Source organism: Gymnodraco acuticeps, unplaced genomic scaffold (genome assembly GCF_902827175.1).
Source record: "Gymnodraco acuticeps unplaced genomic scaffold, fGymAcu1.1, whole genome shotgun sequence".
In the NCBI taxonomy this organism is placed as follows: Eukaryota; Metazoa; Chordata; class Actinopteri; order Perciformes; family Bathydraconidae; genus Gymnodraco; species Gymnodraco acuticeps.
In genome coordinates this window covers 1,339,617-1,352,731 of record NW_022991187.1, presented here as the reverse complement: position 1 = coordinate 1,352,731, position 13,115 = coordinate 1,339,617, and the positions used below count along the sequence as shown (strand labels likewise).

The following is a 13,115-nucleotide window of genomic DNA, read 5'->3' as shown; positions in this document are numbered from 1 at the left end:
CTACATAACTTTGCTACCTAGTTAATAAACTGGCTTTATAGGATACAGTACTCTCACCCACATTCTTCAGTCAAGCATATCTTGCCGACTGCAGGAGTGCAAAACCATTTATGATACAGATGTGAACTGAATCTGTTTGCATGTGTTGTTATAACAGTACAAACTCTCTATCCAGTTCAGCCTCCCAAGTATTTGTTAACAGGCGGGAGGGTGTACTTGTTACACAACAGCAGGCTTTCATTCCATCATGTTTTTCAGCAGGCTAATAATAACCATTGACATCAAGAATATTAAAGTACAAATAGGTTTCCTAAGAATGTTTTTACAGCAGGTCCAGCTTTTCCTGACTGGACTAAGTCTACAAACACGGCTACCTATTAAACCTTTATACAACCGCAGATGTTTGTATTCACCGGTATAAGTCTCACTGCTACACTCCTGCTGTTGTCATCACAAGCCAAGAAGACCTCTGGTTCTTCCTTTTTGAGGAAACATCTGCTGGGATGATTGTGTAGTCCCCTGCTAGCACTGACAGAGGAAGGTGTGGAAAAACACCAACAGGACATGAGCACAGAATGAGAGCTTGAAGCATCTTACGTCTTCTGTGTCTGTGAAACAGATTCACATGTTTTCAAGGAGCCTCATTGCCAACAGGCGGACATTAAACCTACATTACAGCTACTATATGTCAACTATAGCCAGTCTCAACACAAATCCTGGCACTTACAATTGTGGTTAGACATAAAGGAGAACGAAATATATGGTTGGGTATCCAAAGTTTTCACTGCGACACCAAGGTTATATTCAGACTTTCCAGAACATATAAAGCCTCTTCCATTAGAACAGCTAGAGAGATTTGTATAACATTAAGTTTACGTAAAATCATACATAATGTTTTCTACATAATGTTTTTTAGGTGTACCAATTATTACACTTTTTTGAATCAGACTTCCTCACCAATGTTAGCCGTTCTATCGTATAGCCTGAGATTAAATTCCACATGGAGAAGATTAAGACTAGTAGAAATACCGGAATTTCAAAGTGTTATTGACTCAAATTCCCCAGCTTGTAACCCGACATAAAAAAAACGTAATTCTTATTAATCAGTTAAACAGTTTTTTGTCCGAAACAGAAAGGCTTAAAATAAATAGTATCACCTTTCAACTGCAAAACTGTCAAATGCATTTACTCTACTTATGCGCGGTTGCTTCACTGACATAGTGTACCTGTGCAGTCAAGTCAATTATCCTGAGGCAGAGGTAGAAGAAGTACTTAAGTCAAAGTAGAAGTACGAGAGTGTGGGAATACTCAATTACAATTAAACGTCCAGCAATCAAAATGTTACATAAGAGTAGAAAGGTGTTGGCATCAAAATATACTTAAAGTACCAAAAGTAAAAGTACTCATTATGCCGATTGGCCCATTTCAGAATAATACATACCATATGTATTGATCATAATTATTGATGCATTAGTGTGATCAAAGCTGGAAAAGGTGCAGCTCATTTTATTTACTTTGTATACTGTAAGGTAGCTTGTGAATTTACTCCAGGTGTAACTACATTCTTATTTGATTTTATTTCACATTATTAATCCAAATTTGCAAAGTAACTAAAGGTATTAAATAAATGCAGGGGAGTAAAAGTACATGATTGACCTCTGAATTGTACACATAAGCATAAAATGGATATACTCAAGTAAAGTACAAGGACCCCACAATTGTACAGTGCTTAACTAAATCTATGCGTTTACTTTAAACCACTGCCAAGTCCTGAGGTCTTGGCAGTGGTATAGCAGCCTGTGAAAGTGCCTCGCCTTGTACCCTCTCAGTAGCTAGCGGATTGAGAGCTGTCGATGAGGTGGCACATCTGGTAAGAGAAATCTGAGAATATACAACAACCACCATAACCGCTAGCTTACTTACCTTACTAGCTTAGTTGACAAACCTGGTGAGGCATATATCCTTCTGATTAGTTATACAGGTAACATTCAAAACACCGGAATAGCCCGACCAGTGTGGCAAGCAAAACGACTAAAGCAAATTCCTTGAGTCCAAAAGTGTCCGCAATGTCACCAGAGCTCCAGTAGGGCACACTGCTGCTACAAGTTGAGAGTCAGCGTAACAATTTCTAACAGATTAACGTGAAGTCACCTGTTAAAACACCTTTCCTTATAATGTTGTTAATATTAGTTGTTTTCACTGTACACTCACATATTCGGCTAAAATGAATCCCAGTCTGTTATTAAGATTGGAATACTGATAATTAGTTGCTAAGTAACGTTAGCTGCGAGGCCCGACCCAGAGAAGCAGGGTTTGTTAAGCTAGGTTAGCTAGCTAAAACTACCACCTTAAGTATCACTAACCTGGACACGTTTAATTTAGCGTGGAGTTTCATGGTTTATCGGTAGGGGAAAGTCAAACAAGTTTATGTGAACACATGACCTCGTCGGAGTTAGCTAATACTGACCTGATATGTTGCTGTGCAGCCTACGTCTTCTCAGGAAATACACCGCTAAGCTAAGTAGAGAAGCACGTCGACGGATCAGAGCCCAGTGCTGTCTGACCAACGGGAGGAACGTCAACGGTAGGACGGGGCCGCCCAAAGATGTTATGTTCAGTAAGATGAAACACTGCCTCACAGCAGAATACATTTCCAGAAGTTCAACTTTACTGTTAATACTTGTAAAGCACATTTCCACTTGTAGAAGGAAAATAGATGAAACTTTGCCTTGTGGTGAAAAAACCCCCCAACATTTTAGTCATTATTATTACAAACTTTCTGAAAAATAATGACTGAGACTCCAAAAATTGCCACTTAGTTTCTCAAAGAATAATACTTCCAAACAAACTTTACGGTTGATACTATTTAAGCAGATGCCCACCAGTAGAAGAACAATTTAAGAAAAACGTTGCCTTGTGATAAAATAAAACAATATTTCAGTCAGTATTATTACAAACTTTCTGAAAATAACTTCTCAAAAAAGCCAGGAACGTATTTTAAGATTTGATATTATTAGTTATTTTGAGATTGTTATTATTTATTTAAAGTTATAACTTGTTTGTATCTACAGTTACAACTTTAAACTAATAACTTGCTTAAGTGCTTTCCCCGAACGCATTGGCAGAAAATGGATTTCAATCTAAGACCTAATTCATTAGTTTGATCTTCTTGAAAATAATCAAGTGAAAACAAATATTCATTAATGACATTTTAAGTGACCATTAAGGAAATTGCCACGGGAAATAAATCAAACATTGAGAAGTAAAATAAGTGTACTGTAGATAAACAGTTTCAGATTACTTTGGAAGGGTTTAGAAACGACATATCATATACAGACACACACAAGCTTGTGTATGAATGTGTATTTGCACAAGTATGTACTGTATGTAGGTGTATGTGGGTATTTAGTATGCATATATGTACAACTCATTTCGTATGCATGTATGTGCAAGTCTCCATCTACACATAGTTTAGAATATTGACTGAACACTCGATTGACATAACATTTACTTGTTGTAAAAATCTATAAACATCCTCAATTGCTTATATGAAATAATATGTGGTGGACAGTAACAGTAGCTATATTGAATCAAGTACTTGTCTTGAGAGGCAACGTTTAAGGTTCTTTTCATCCCTACCACATTTGAGTTACTTTGAATATTCAGATTAATATTACAAAATATAATCAACAAATAATGTATCATGTATTATTCTTGGTTAAAAGCTTATCCACCTGATGAATCCCTTTCTGAAAGCTGTAAAAAAACTGAAGAAAATGCTAATTGTTGGTATGCAGTTCCAAATAAAGCAATGACGCAATTGAAAGCCTGTTTACTGAATGGTTTCAGAGCAATTTCAGTGGGACAAAAATAGAAAACCCCATTAAACAGCATAATATTAAAATGAATACAGTTCAGGAAAGGACCATTTTATAATTGTACAATAAAATTAACAGCATGAGTAACACAACTGCTAGAACAAAATTAGACTAATTGGTCAAAACCTACAAACGTTTTCCGTTGCAGCATCCCTTAATGCCCCCCCCCCCCCTTGTATCTTAACAGAGCAAATGTGTATACACAGCATAGACATTCAACTTGGTAAAAAACAATTAACAGCTAAACACATGCTTTATAAGATGGTCAAGTTTGTGTTAAAAAAATATTGATCCCTGCTATGATCCAAATGAAGGTGGTCCATTATTATTTTTTCTTCGCGATACTTCGAGGGGAGCTTTTGAGCAAGTCTCTGATCTTAAGGTATGTCCCTGTGGCTTCAGCGACTTCAGTGTACTCTGGTGTATCTTCAAACTGAACGATGCCAGCTGCAAACCTGCTTCTATGAGGAACAGCGGATATCTTGTCGTCATGCTGAGGAGAAGCACAATCTCCAGCATTAGAGGGATCTAGATCTGGAATCTGCCGGCTGTCATCCTGGCATTTGATTGGAGCAGGGCTCTGCCGGCTGTCATCCTGGCATTTGATTGGTTCGGGGCTCTGCCGGCTGTCATCCTGGCATTTGATTGGTTCAGGGCTCTGCGGGCTGTCATCCTGGGATTTGATTGGAACTGGACTCTGCAGGATTTCTTCTTGTGCTTTGACTGGTTCGGGGCTCTGAGCTTTAATCTCTTGAACCACGGGCTTCTTTTGAATTTCACTGCTAGGGCAAGTTTCTGCGGGTGTCGTTGTGTCCATCGTTTCTTCCACCTCCTCCGTTTCTGTGTCAACATGCGGTATGGACACACTTGGTGAACTAGGTACAGGTGTTCCCACTACAGGTGTCTCAGAGTCACTGTTAGTGGCAGTGTCAGCATTTTCTAGTGCGGCCCAAATCAGCCTCTGCTGCTCCTCCAGTTCCTCCAATGACAACTCATCCTCTGTTGCCGGTACAGTCTCATCCACTACTACCCAGCTACGCCTCCGCAGAGCTGGGGATCCGTTGGTTGGTGTGGGAGGAGGTGTACCTTTAGGGAGAGGTGGGGGAGTGGGTGTTGAAGGAGGAGTGCCTAGAGGTAAAGGAGGAGGAGAATCGTAACAAGGGGAGCCAGGGGGGAGTGGTGTTTGGAACTGGAAGTCACCTGGGCCTTGATAATAAGGAGTTCCTGGATCTGAGGGGAGACAGGGGAAGATTAGAAGAATAAGCTGATTCAAGTGTTAGGGGACATTGTTCTGAATTTTCGCTTTGAAATGAAAACACAAGACTTGCTTTTTACAACGTGGCAACATTGTTAAAAGCACAATATTGCTTGTGCAGTTTTTGACTTATACAAACTTTTAAACATAAAGCACTACAACCCAAAAAACTATGATCAACAGTTTCTAAAATACTCAAACCAGTAAGTCTGACAGCAACACCATGCCATCTTTAAAGTCAATATACCCCCTTTTTTTCCACTTTCTGAGGCTTGGTTTTACCTCCAGAAGATCTATTTCTGTCATGTGATTAGATATGTGCTTTAAAAGAGCCATGTAATCCTAATAAAGCCAGACAGACACATCTTCCATTTTAGTTCGATAACTTTGTGTTCATGTAATTTGTGAAGCCCATTTTTAGGTGAGAGAGATGAACATTTACCAGACTCAATATCCATGTCGGAGCTCCTGTCAGAGTTCTGATCAGGACTGGGCCTCGTCCTCTTCTTTTGGTGCGGAGATGACTCTGAGTCATGGTGCCTCTTGTTGCTGGTGGCTCCAGGCTGTTCGTAAGCAAGAAAGACAAGTGGAATTAAAATATTTAAGGACTCTTCTCAAATACCCAGTGGTCATCATCCTCTCTTTATCAGTGCCAGTTCATTCACAAAAAGTTAATACAGAGGCAGGCATGACTGACTGTTGTATAGAGCAGGTTGGTTTCTGTTGGAAGTAGGCAGGCACCTATTTTGTGTTATTTATCTTTGATGGTTCTTTTATAATTGTTTTTATTTATAATATTTCCTGTTGGTATTTATATACGATATCTTCTCATTTGCATTGAATGATTTGGAAGCAAACAGTGACATTGATTGATTTTATAAATAAACCCTGTGAGGATAGTGGAAAGCAAAGTGGTGTCACTTCATAGGATGTTGTTCGATATTAGCTTACCTTACGAAAATGTAATGCATCTACCTAAACTCTACCCTCAACATCAAGAACCAAGGTTGAGAGAAGCTGAAGTAATGGTTTAAAAAAAAAAAAAGGGACAAAAATCTGTCCATGTTTTGAGAGTAAGAAAAACAACAGTTTGAGGGACTTGAGGATATTTACCATAGGGAAGTTGCTGGACAGGTAAGCTGCATAGTTTTGCTTCATGTGGTTGGTCTGCATTGGAATTGAACCATACTGCATGAACTCCTGGAGGTAAAAAGACATTTAAAAAAGTGTTAGATTAGCACATTTTGACTTGATCAATAGAAAGAGCATTGTACACACGCATACATCTCAAAGTGACTTCATAAAGAATTCACGTAGATAATATATCAATTTAGTGAAAATGATAGTACGAATGATATGGATCAAATGTAGGTCCTTAAGTAGATACTGATGCTGAAAACACTATTCCATTATTTTCCTTTTTTCTGATTTAAGATAAAACTGGAGAGAATAACATAAACATCTATAGAATCAAGATATCAATATCATTTAGATACCGGAACTTGAATGTAACTAGTGATACATCAAAAAGAAAAAGTTATATGGTAGGACTTACATCTTTCATTGTGTGTGGTGCAGAAACATTGAAACCGGGGAAGTCCACCAGTTTGGAAACATCATAAGAGATGTTTTGGGAATTGTCTTTTGCGTTACCTTCATTTGAAACTAGAAAACAGAAGAAAATAGTCACAGATTCAGTCAAACCTTTCTACATCTCAATTAAATTATTATGTTTTGATATCTGAAAGAAAAATCTGTTTAAATGTAATTGTAAACATACCATTCCCATCATACATCGTCAAGCCAGAATCTTCCATCTCTGCCTCTTTGAGCCAGCCTGGGGGATATCCCATCTGCCTCATTCGATAAATGAGAGGAGGCAGGGTGTTTCCTTCAATTCCCAGAGCTGTCAACAGCTCCTCACTGTTCAAAAGCACAACAGTGGAAAACATTTAGGTTCAAGACTTACTTTAACATGAACAATATACCGAACGTGTACAAATAATGTTTGTAGAGCTGCAACGATAAATGTATCAGCAGAAAAATAACTATTTTGATAATCCATCAATCATTAAAGGATTTTTTTTATTGCAAAATGGCAGAACATGCGGTTTTCAGGATCTAACATATAGGTTTTTTTCTAAATCATTAATTGAATACTATTTGGTAGGAAGACATTATCTTAGATTTTAAGAATGGATGGTCACTTTAACTAGGTCCTGTCACTTAATAGACCAAATATTAACCTAGAAAGCAATATGCAGATTCACCAAAAAAGAATAAATAATACAAATAGAAATCACTGGTTGCAGCCCTAGTTGTGTCTATTGGGCATGAACTAAAAAGCCTACCTCATGACTCCAGGCTTGTATTTCGCAAAGCGTTCCTCCACTTCATCAGCGTGGTACCGCTGGTTGCTCTGCATGGACTGGTTGCTGTTCTGATTGAACTCCTTTCTTCGCTCATTAATTGCAGCCATGTCTTTGGGCTATGGAGGTTAACATGTATAAATAGAGTTAATCAAGTTCTGACTCATGTTTACATTCAAATCGTAATAATGCTAACTTGTTCTTACCTTGGGACAGTCTCTCAGCTGATGACCACTCGAACCACAGTTGAAACACATTGACTTGGGTCTACGATGAACAGATGAGTGATGGACTCATTATACAGGTATATGCCACACAAAAACAAAAGAAGAATCAAAGGATAGAAACTAAATACATTTTTATTACATACCTTTTTTCTTTCATTTCAATATCTGTGCCAACGACTTGGTTGAAAACCTGTTGATAGCTTTACAAAAATTCAGGAAATGTTATCGTGTTTGTTTAAAAGTAAAAGCTACAAGTTTCCTTTTTCGGAAAACTAAAGAGAATTGCCACTTTGATATTTATTCTACCAGTGGTAGAAATCAGGACATCTTCACTTCAAAGAGAATATTCTGATCCCTTGTTGAAGACAAGTGAACGAACTACACTGTTAATTTTTGTTTTTTTGCGTCAATTTATCATTCTTAAAGATACGTTGGAACATCCCATCCATCTGTCAGCTGGGGGTTTTCATTTAACAGAGGCTGTCCAAGTCTGTCAACACTAAAGGTAGTGAAATATAACACACTTCCCACCACCTAGAAAAGAAACATAGTGTATATGTTAACTTAGCAGGAAATCTACTTCAAACATCCAATTCTCTTTCCCATGTGGCAAGGGTTATACATTATGCAATATTCAAACTGCTGTAAATTATAGTAAATACTCACTTTAAAGGCTTCGGTTGTTTTTTTTGCAGCGCTGGAAGAAGACTTCTGCAGATCTTCATCCATAGCAAAGGCTGAGTTCTTCATATAGAACAGAACATGTTTTAACATAGGTTCATAACTCTATTGCTATTAATGACAATAAAACACATTCTTGTTTAATACCTGAGGTTTCATTTCAATGATGGATGTTCTCTTTTCATTGCTCGGGTTCTGGTGCTTCAAAATCAAATTGCAGATGCAATCTTCAATTTCTTGACGACATTGCCTAAAAAGGGAAGATGTGTATAGTTTAAGTTTTTTAACAATTTAGCGATGAGGTACACACACACAGCAAAGTAATAGAAATTCTGTACTTTCATCTTATAACCCGATGTGTGAAAACCAAACAAAAGAAACGTAAAACAAATGTGTTTTAGCAATAGTGTTAACATGGTTAAACAGAATTTTTGTACCATCACGCAAACTTGACAGCAGTGTTGAACAGTACCTAAGTAAATACATGCAAGCACTACACTAAAGTACAATTTTGAGTTACTTGAGTAATTACATTTGATGTAACTTTATAATTCTACTCAGAGGGAGAAATTCTTCTTATTTTATCAATTGAGTGACTAGTTATGGAAAATATGATCAACGATGAAGATATACGTTATTAATAAAACAATCAAACACTCTATTATAAAGCAATTGAAATTACCCAACTTTAATATTAAAATCATAAATGCATCAACACATAAAAAGACAGACATTGTTCTGAAATGTTATATTCTTTAAACATTGATGGACATACTAGGACAGACGTGATAAAACATACCATGCAAACCAGAAGTGAAACAATGAACACATTTGACTGCTTACTTTGAAATAATGTTGTTTGCATAAAGGACTTGAAGAGCTGGCCCGTCCATGTTGGCATCTTCAATATGCATGCCGCTGTCAAGAGAAAGAACAATTATTGTTATTATTATATATATGTTTATTGCACAAGGACCATGCATAAAAATGGATGAATCTCAAAAAGAGAAGAGATGCTATATGCTAGATTATAGTTTAAATCTCATTTCCATCTGCAGTCGCTGGGCAGTGACACACATAACAAACATAAAACATCTCATAATGCCTATCACACTTACAGATGTATACAATATAAATACTATTGGTCAATATAAATATAATTTTACAATTAATTTATAATTAAATCTGAAATTATATTCCAATCAATGTTCCATTTAATGTTGGCAAGACAAAGAATTGTGTGCACTATGGGAAACACCATGACATGATTGTTATGTTGAGTTTCGTTTCATTTGTTTGTTTGGCGCATTAACTATTCAGCTCACAATTACCTTGGTCGCGCCATGATGTTCAGTTTCCTTCTCAAACCTTTATGTGATCAATGAGTTAAGGAATTAGACAGACATTCTAAAAAAAAATAGCCATCAGCGTACATTTATGGGTTGTGCGTTTTCTGTTTTGGTTATTGACAGTAGGCTAGCGACGTTAGCCGACGTTAGCCGCCGTTAGCTTGTGCTACATCCACAGAGCTAACACACACACACTGGTACAAGGATATTCTCCTCGGTGAGTCTCTGGATGTGGTCATCACACTCCTCAAGCCGACTCGAGAGCTGGCTCGTATCCTCCTGTTCTTCCTCATCGTTATATGTGAAGCGAATATGCGTGGGGACGGTCGGCGGTGCAGAGTCATCGAGCTGCTCAAAGAGCTCACTGTCGCCGAAATCAACTTCAGCCATTTTTTACAACATTGTGGTGCAGGCAGGACGGATCCAGGTTCAGAGGTGAAAGCAGTTATTAATCGTTTTTCATTGGTTATCTTCATGTCACGTGATACGCAGACGACAAATGCTGTTGTTCTAAGCCCAGCAATGTCTATATCAGGCTACATCACTCCAACACAAGGATAATAAACTCTGGTTGCTTCTAAGGTCTCTTCACATTACAGATAATTAATGTGTAATTATATTTGAAAGTACAAGTCCACACTTCGTACTTTTCAGAACATTTCAGTGCATAGTGTTATAGAGCTCATGAATCGCCGCTGCTTTCGCCTTTAAGACAAAGTTAAGGGCGTGAAATAGCCCTTTAATTCCTGTTCCGGCAGTCATCTCGGTTTGTTGCTGTTGCCTGTTAACGCCGCTTGAATGTCGTTACTTCACTATAGTGTGCAGTATAATGGTGAAACAATCAGTCTTTCTACGGGACAAGAGACATTTGTGAGTGATTGAGAAGCTTCCCTTGCTTCCAGCAATGTCGAGCCCCTCTACTACCCACTTAGCTTTACCGCATTGGGACGGGGGCTCTCGAAAAATTCGCTTTATTCAGCTGGTGAATCTGACATCGTTCAGACTGACAGACTGCTCCAACAAGGTGAGTGTTACTGTAGTGCAGGCTTCTGTCTGTCAGTGGTGTAAGTAACTAAGTAGATTTACTCAAGTACTGTACTTAAGTACATTTTTTAGGAGTTTTTTCTTTACTCTAGTATTTCAATTTTGGCTACGTTGAGGTAAATTGTGTACTTTTACTCCACTACATTTATATAATACCTTTAGTCAATAAATGTTTTATTAATGGTTTGAATTATATTCAACACTTAAATAAGACTTACACCTCGAGTAAAACAAGCTACCCTGCAACATACAAAGTAATTAAAATTAGCTGCACCTTTTCCAGCTTTGATAACAGATGAATGCATCAATATTGATAATCAAAATATGCAATATATAGTATTCTGAAATAGCTCCATTTGCATAATGAGGACTTTTATTTTTGGTACTTGAAGTTTATTTTGATGCTAATAGTTTTGTAATTTTAAATGAGTAATGTTTGCAATGCAGGACTTTTACTTGTCACAGAGTATGTTTACACTGTGGTATTTCTACTTTTACTACAGTCAAAAAGTTACATCTTCCACCCCCGGTTTTTGTAAAGCAACTTGAAAGTTGTCTGTAATCTTGTCTGTTTTTGAAATGCATTTTATTAGTAGTATTACTTCTCAATTGATGTTAATATCACACCAAACGACATCATTTGTATCATCTCTGTATCTGTTTCAGAGTCCAGTGGTTCCTCTCTTTTTAGGCGCTGATCTGTTTTCCAACACAGACATTCGCACAGAGAACCATCCCAGATACCATGCCAAGTTTGCCAAGAAAGGCTTTGCAACGAAAATACATTTTTCCTCAGGTAAACAAAGGAGAAATTAGCAGCACAAATGTGTTGCAATGACTTCCTCTACACCAATCTGTTGTCTTCCTGTTGCAGCGTTCAGGTTCCATGGGCTGAAGGTATCTACTGCAAACAACAGCCTCTGGTTCTACAGCGTTCAGGGACTTTTCCGAGTAGCGTTCGAGATGTACAGTAAGCAGGAGCAGCTTGATGTGCTTGAGAACTTCCAGGTGCAGTACAGTAAGCATTTTGAATGTCTTTACATAATATATTTGCTTTTTTCAATGTATCTTTTTATTTCTTACTGTTTAACATTGCAGGATGTTTGGAAATCCCAGATAAATGACAGCCCTCTGAAAGCGAGTTACAGCCTCAGTGTGCAGCTGGACAATGCTCCGCCCAGCAGCCTGCAGGATACAGAATCCAGGAGGGAAATGTCACAACCTCAGCATCGCCAGGTTGGTAGGGAATCGATGGATGTATATAGCAGTGAAACAGTCGATGCATCGGCAGATCACGCCTACTGTTCTTTTCCTAAACAGACATTGCAAACAGAGCACAGCCAACTTGTTGTTTCGACAGTGAGAGAGAAATTACAGAGCTTGGATGACAAACTCTCCTCTGAGACTCACAGCTACACAGAGCAGCTGGAGACTATCTTGCTGCTTTTGGAGAACATTGAGCGGTACATGAATGGGAATCTAGAAGAAAAGGATGTAACAGACACGGTCATAGCCCTACTAAAGGCCAAAGACTGGGGCAGTGTGTATTCAAGTTCCCTGCTCTGTGGTGTAGGACGGTGGCTAGGCCAGCAGTTTCACGCAGCCAACGGCAGCATCAGCCAGAGAGTGGAGGACTTTAAAGTTCAGCACATTGAGCGGATTAGTGACTTGCCACCTGCTGAGGAACTAGTGACAGAGCTTTTCCCAGAAGCCATGCAGACTCTGCTGCTACATTGGATGGGTTTAAGTGAGGAGTCCACTGTGGAGAAGAGACACAGCGAGTTCCCCATCCTGCTCCTCATCCTCGAGTTCGCCAACCACAACCTCATCACCGGTGTTGCTCATGTGCTGTACTCCAGTCTTATATGTAAATAGGAGATTTTCATTTAGGCGTAAACACCAAGAATTTAACTGGACCTTTTTTACCAGTATTTTAATGAATATCTATTTTTGTATATACAACTGTCCTTTATTTGCTTTGGCAAAAACTAGACTGTACAAACGGGCCTTCTATCAGGTTTCGTAACAACTAGGGCTGCAGGAAAACTCTATTGTGTCGACTTTCAGGGGAGTCCTTTTGCTAGGGTCTAATCATTTGTTTATCTTAAATTATGATTGCACACAAATTGTGTTTTACAAAACATGTAACATTTTGTGAAGATAATGCATGGTTCTAAAACATAATTAATATGAATAAAACACAATTCATTGAACTTAACAATAGCTTTTCTACATATGATTTTGCCTGTTTCATTGTTTACAAATTGGTTTGGAAAGATATTATCAGTGTTGAAATGAATAAAAATAACCAC

At 38.1% G+C, this 13,115-nt stretch overlaps 3 protein-coding genes across 9 annotated transcripts in view; 1 reads left to right on the top strand and 2 right to left on the bottom strand.

Moving 5' to 3' along the window:
* clip1a (CAP-GLY domain containing linker protein 1a) overlaps positions 1-2,573 on the bottom strand; it is a 31,696-nt gene extending 29,123 nt beyond the window's left edge. For all 6 annotated transcript variants that reach the window (XM_034238212.1, XM_034238214.1, XM_034238215.1 and 3 more), the window contains exon 1: positions 2,468-2,573. The gene's annotated coding sequence lies outside the window, so the exon portion shown is untranslated. The remainder of the gene's footprint in view (positions 1-2,467) is intronic.
* Positions 2,574-3,817: 1,244 nt separating this feature from the next.
* Positions 3,818-10,254, bottom strand: zcchc8 (zinc finger, CCHC domain containing 8). Its single transcript, XM_034238230.1, has 14 exons — positions 9,969-10,254; positions 9,742-9,784; positions 9,254-9,328; positions 8,558-8,660; positions 8,396-8,473; positions 8,160-8,263; positions 7,873-7,929; positions 7,709-7,769; positions 7,485-7,621; positions 6,914-7,056; positions 6,689-6,798; positions 6,247-6,333; positions 5,576-5,696; positions 3,818-5,108 (listed from the first exon to the last, which is right to left on the bottom strand). The coding sequence occupies exons 1-14, from the start codon at positions 10,147-10,149 to the stop codon at positions 4,204-4,206; spliced, it is 2,205 nt and encodes a 734-aa protein (XP_034094121.1). The 5' UTR covers positions 10,150-10,254; the 3' UTR covers positions 3,818-4,203.
* si:ch211-110p13.9 (uncharacterized protein LOC562347 homolog) lies at positions 10,129-13,026 on the top strand. 2 transcript variants are annotated; one of them, XM_034238239.1, is made up of 5 exons: positions 10,129-10,783; positions 11,470-11,599; positions 11,678-11,811; positions 11,902-12,039; positions 12,124-13,026. In XM_034238239.1, the coding sequence occupies exons 1-5, from the start codon at positions 10,664-10,666 to the stop codon at positions 12,676-12,678; spliced, it is 1,077 nt and encodes a 358-aa protein (XP_034094130.1). In that variant the 5' UTR covers positions 10,129-10,663; the 3' UTR covers positions 12,679-13,026. The 2 variants fall into 2 exon arrangements, with proteins under 2 accessions (XP_034094130.1, XP_034094129.1); XM_034238238.1 differs by having other exon boundaries at positions 11,902-13,026.
* The last annotated feature ends 89 nt before the right edge of the window (positions 13,027-13,115 follow it).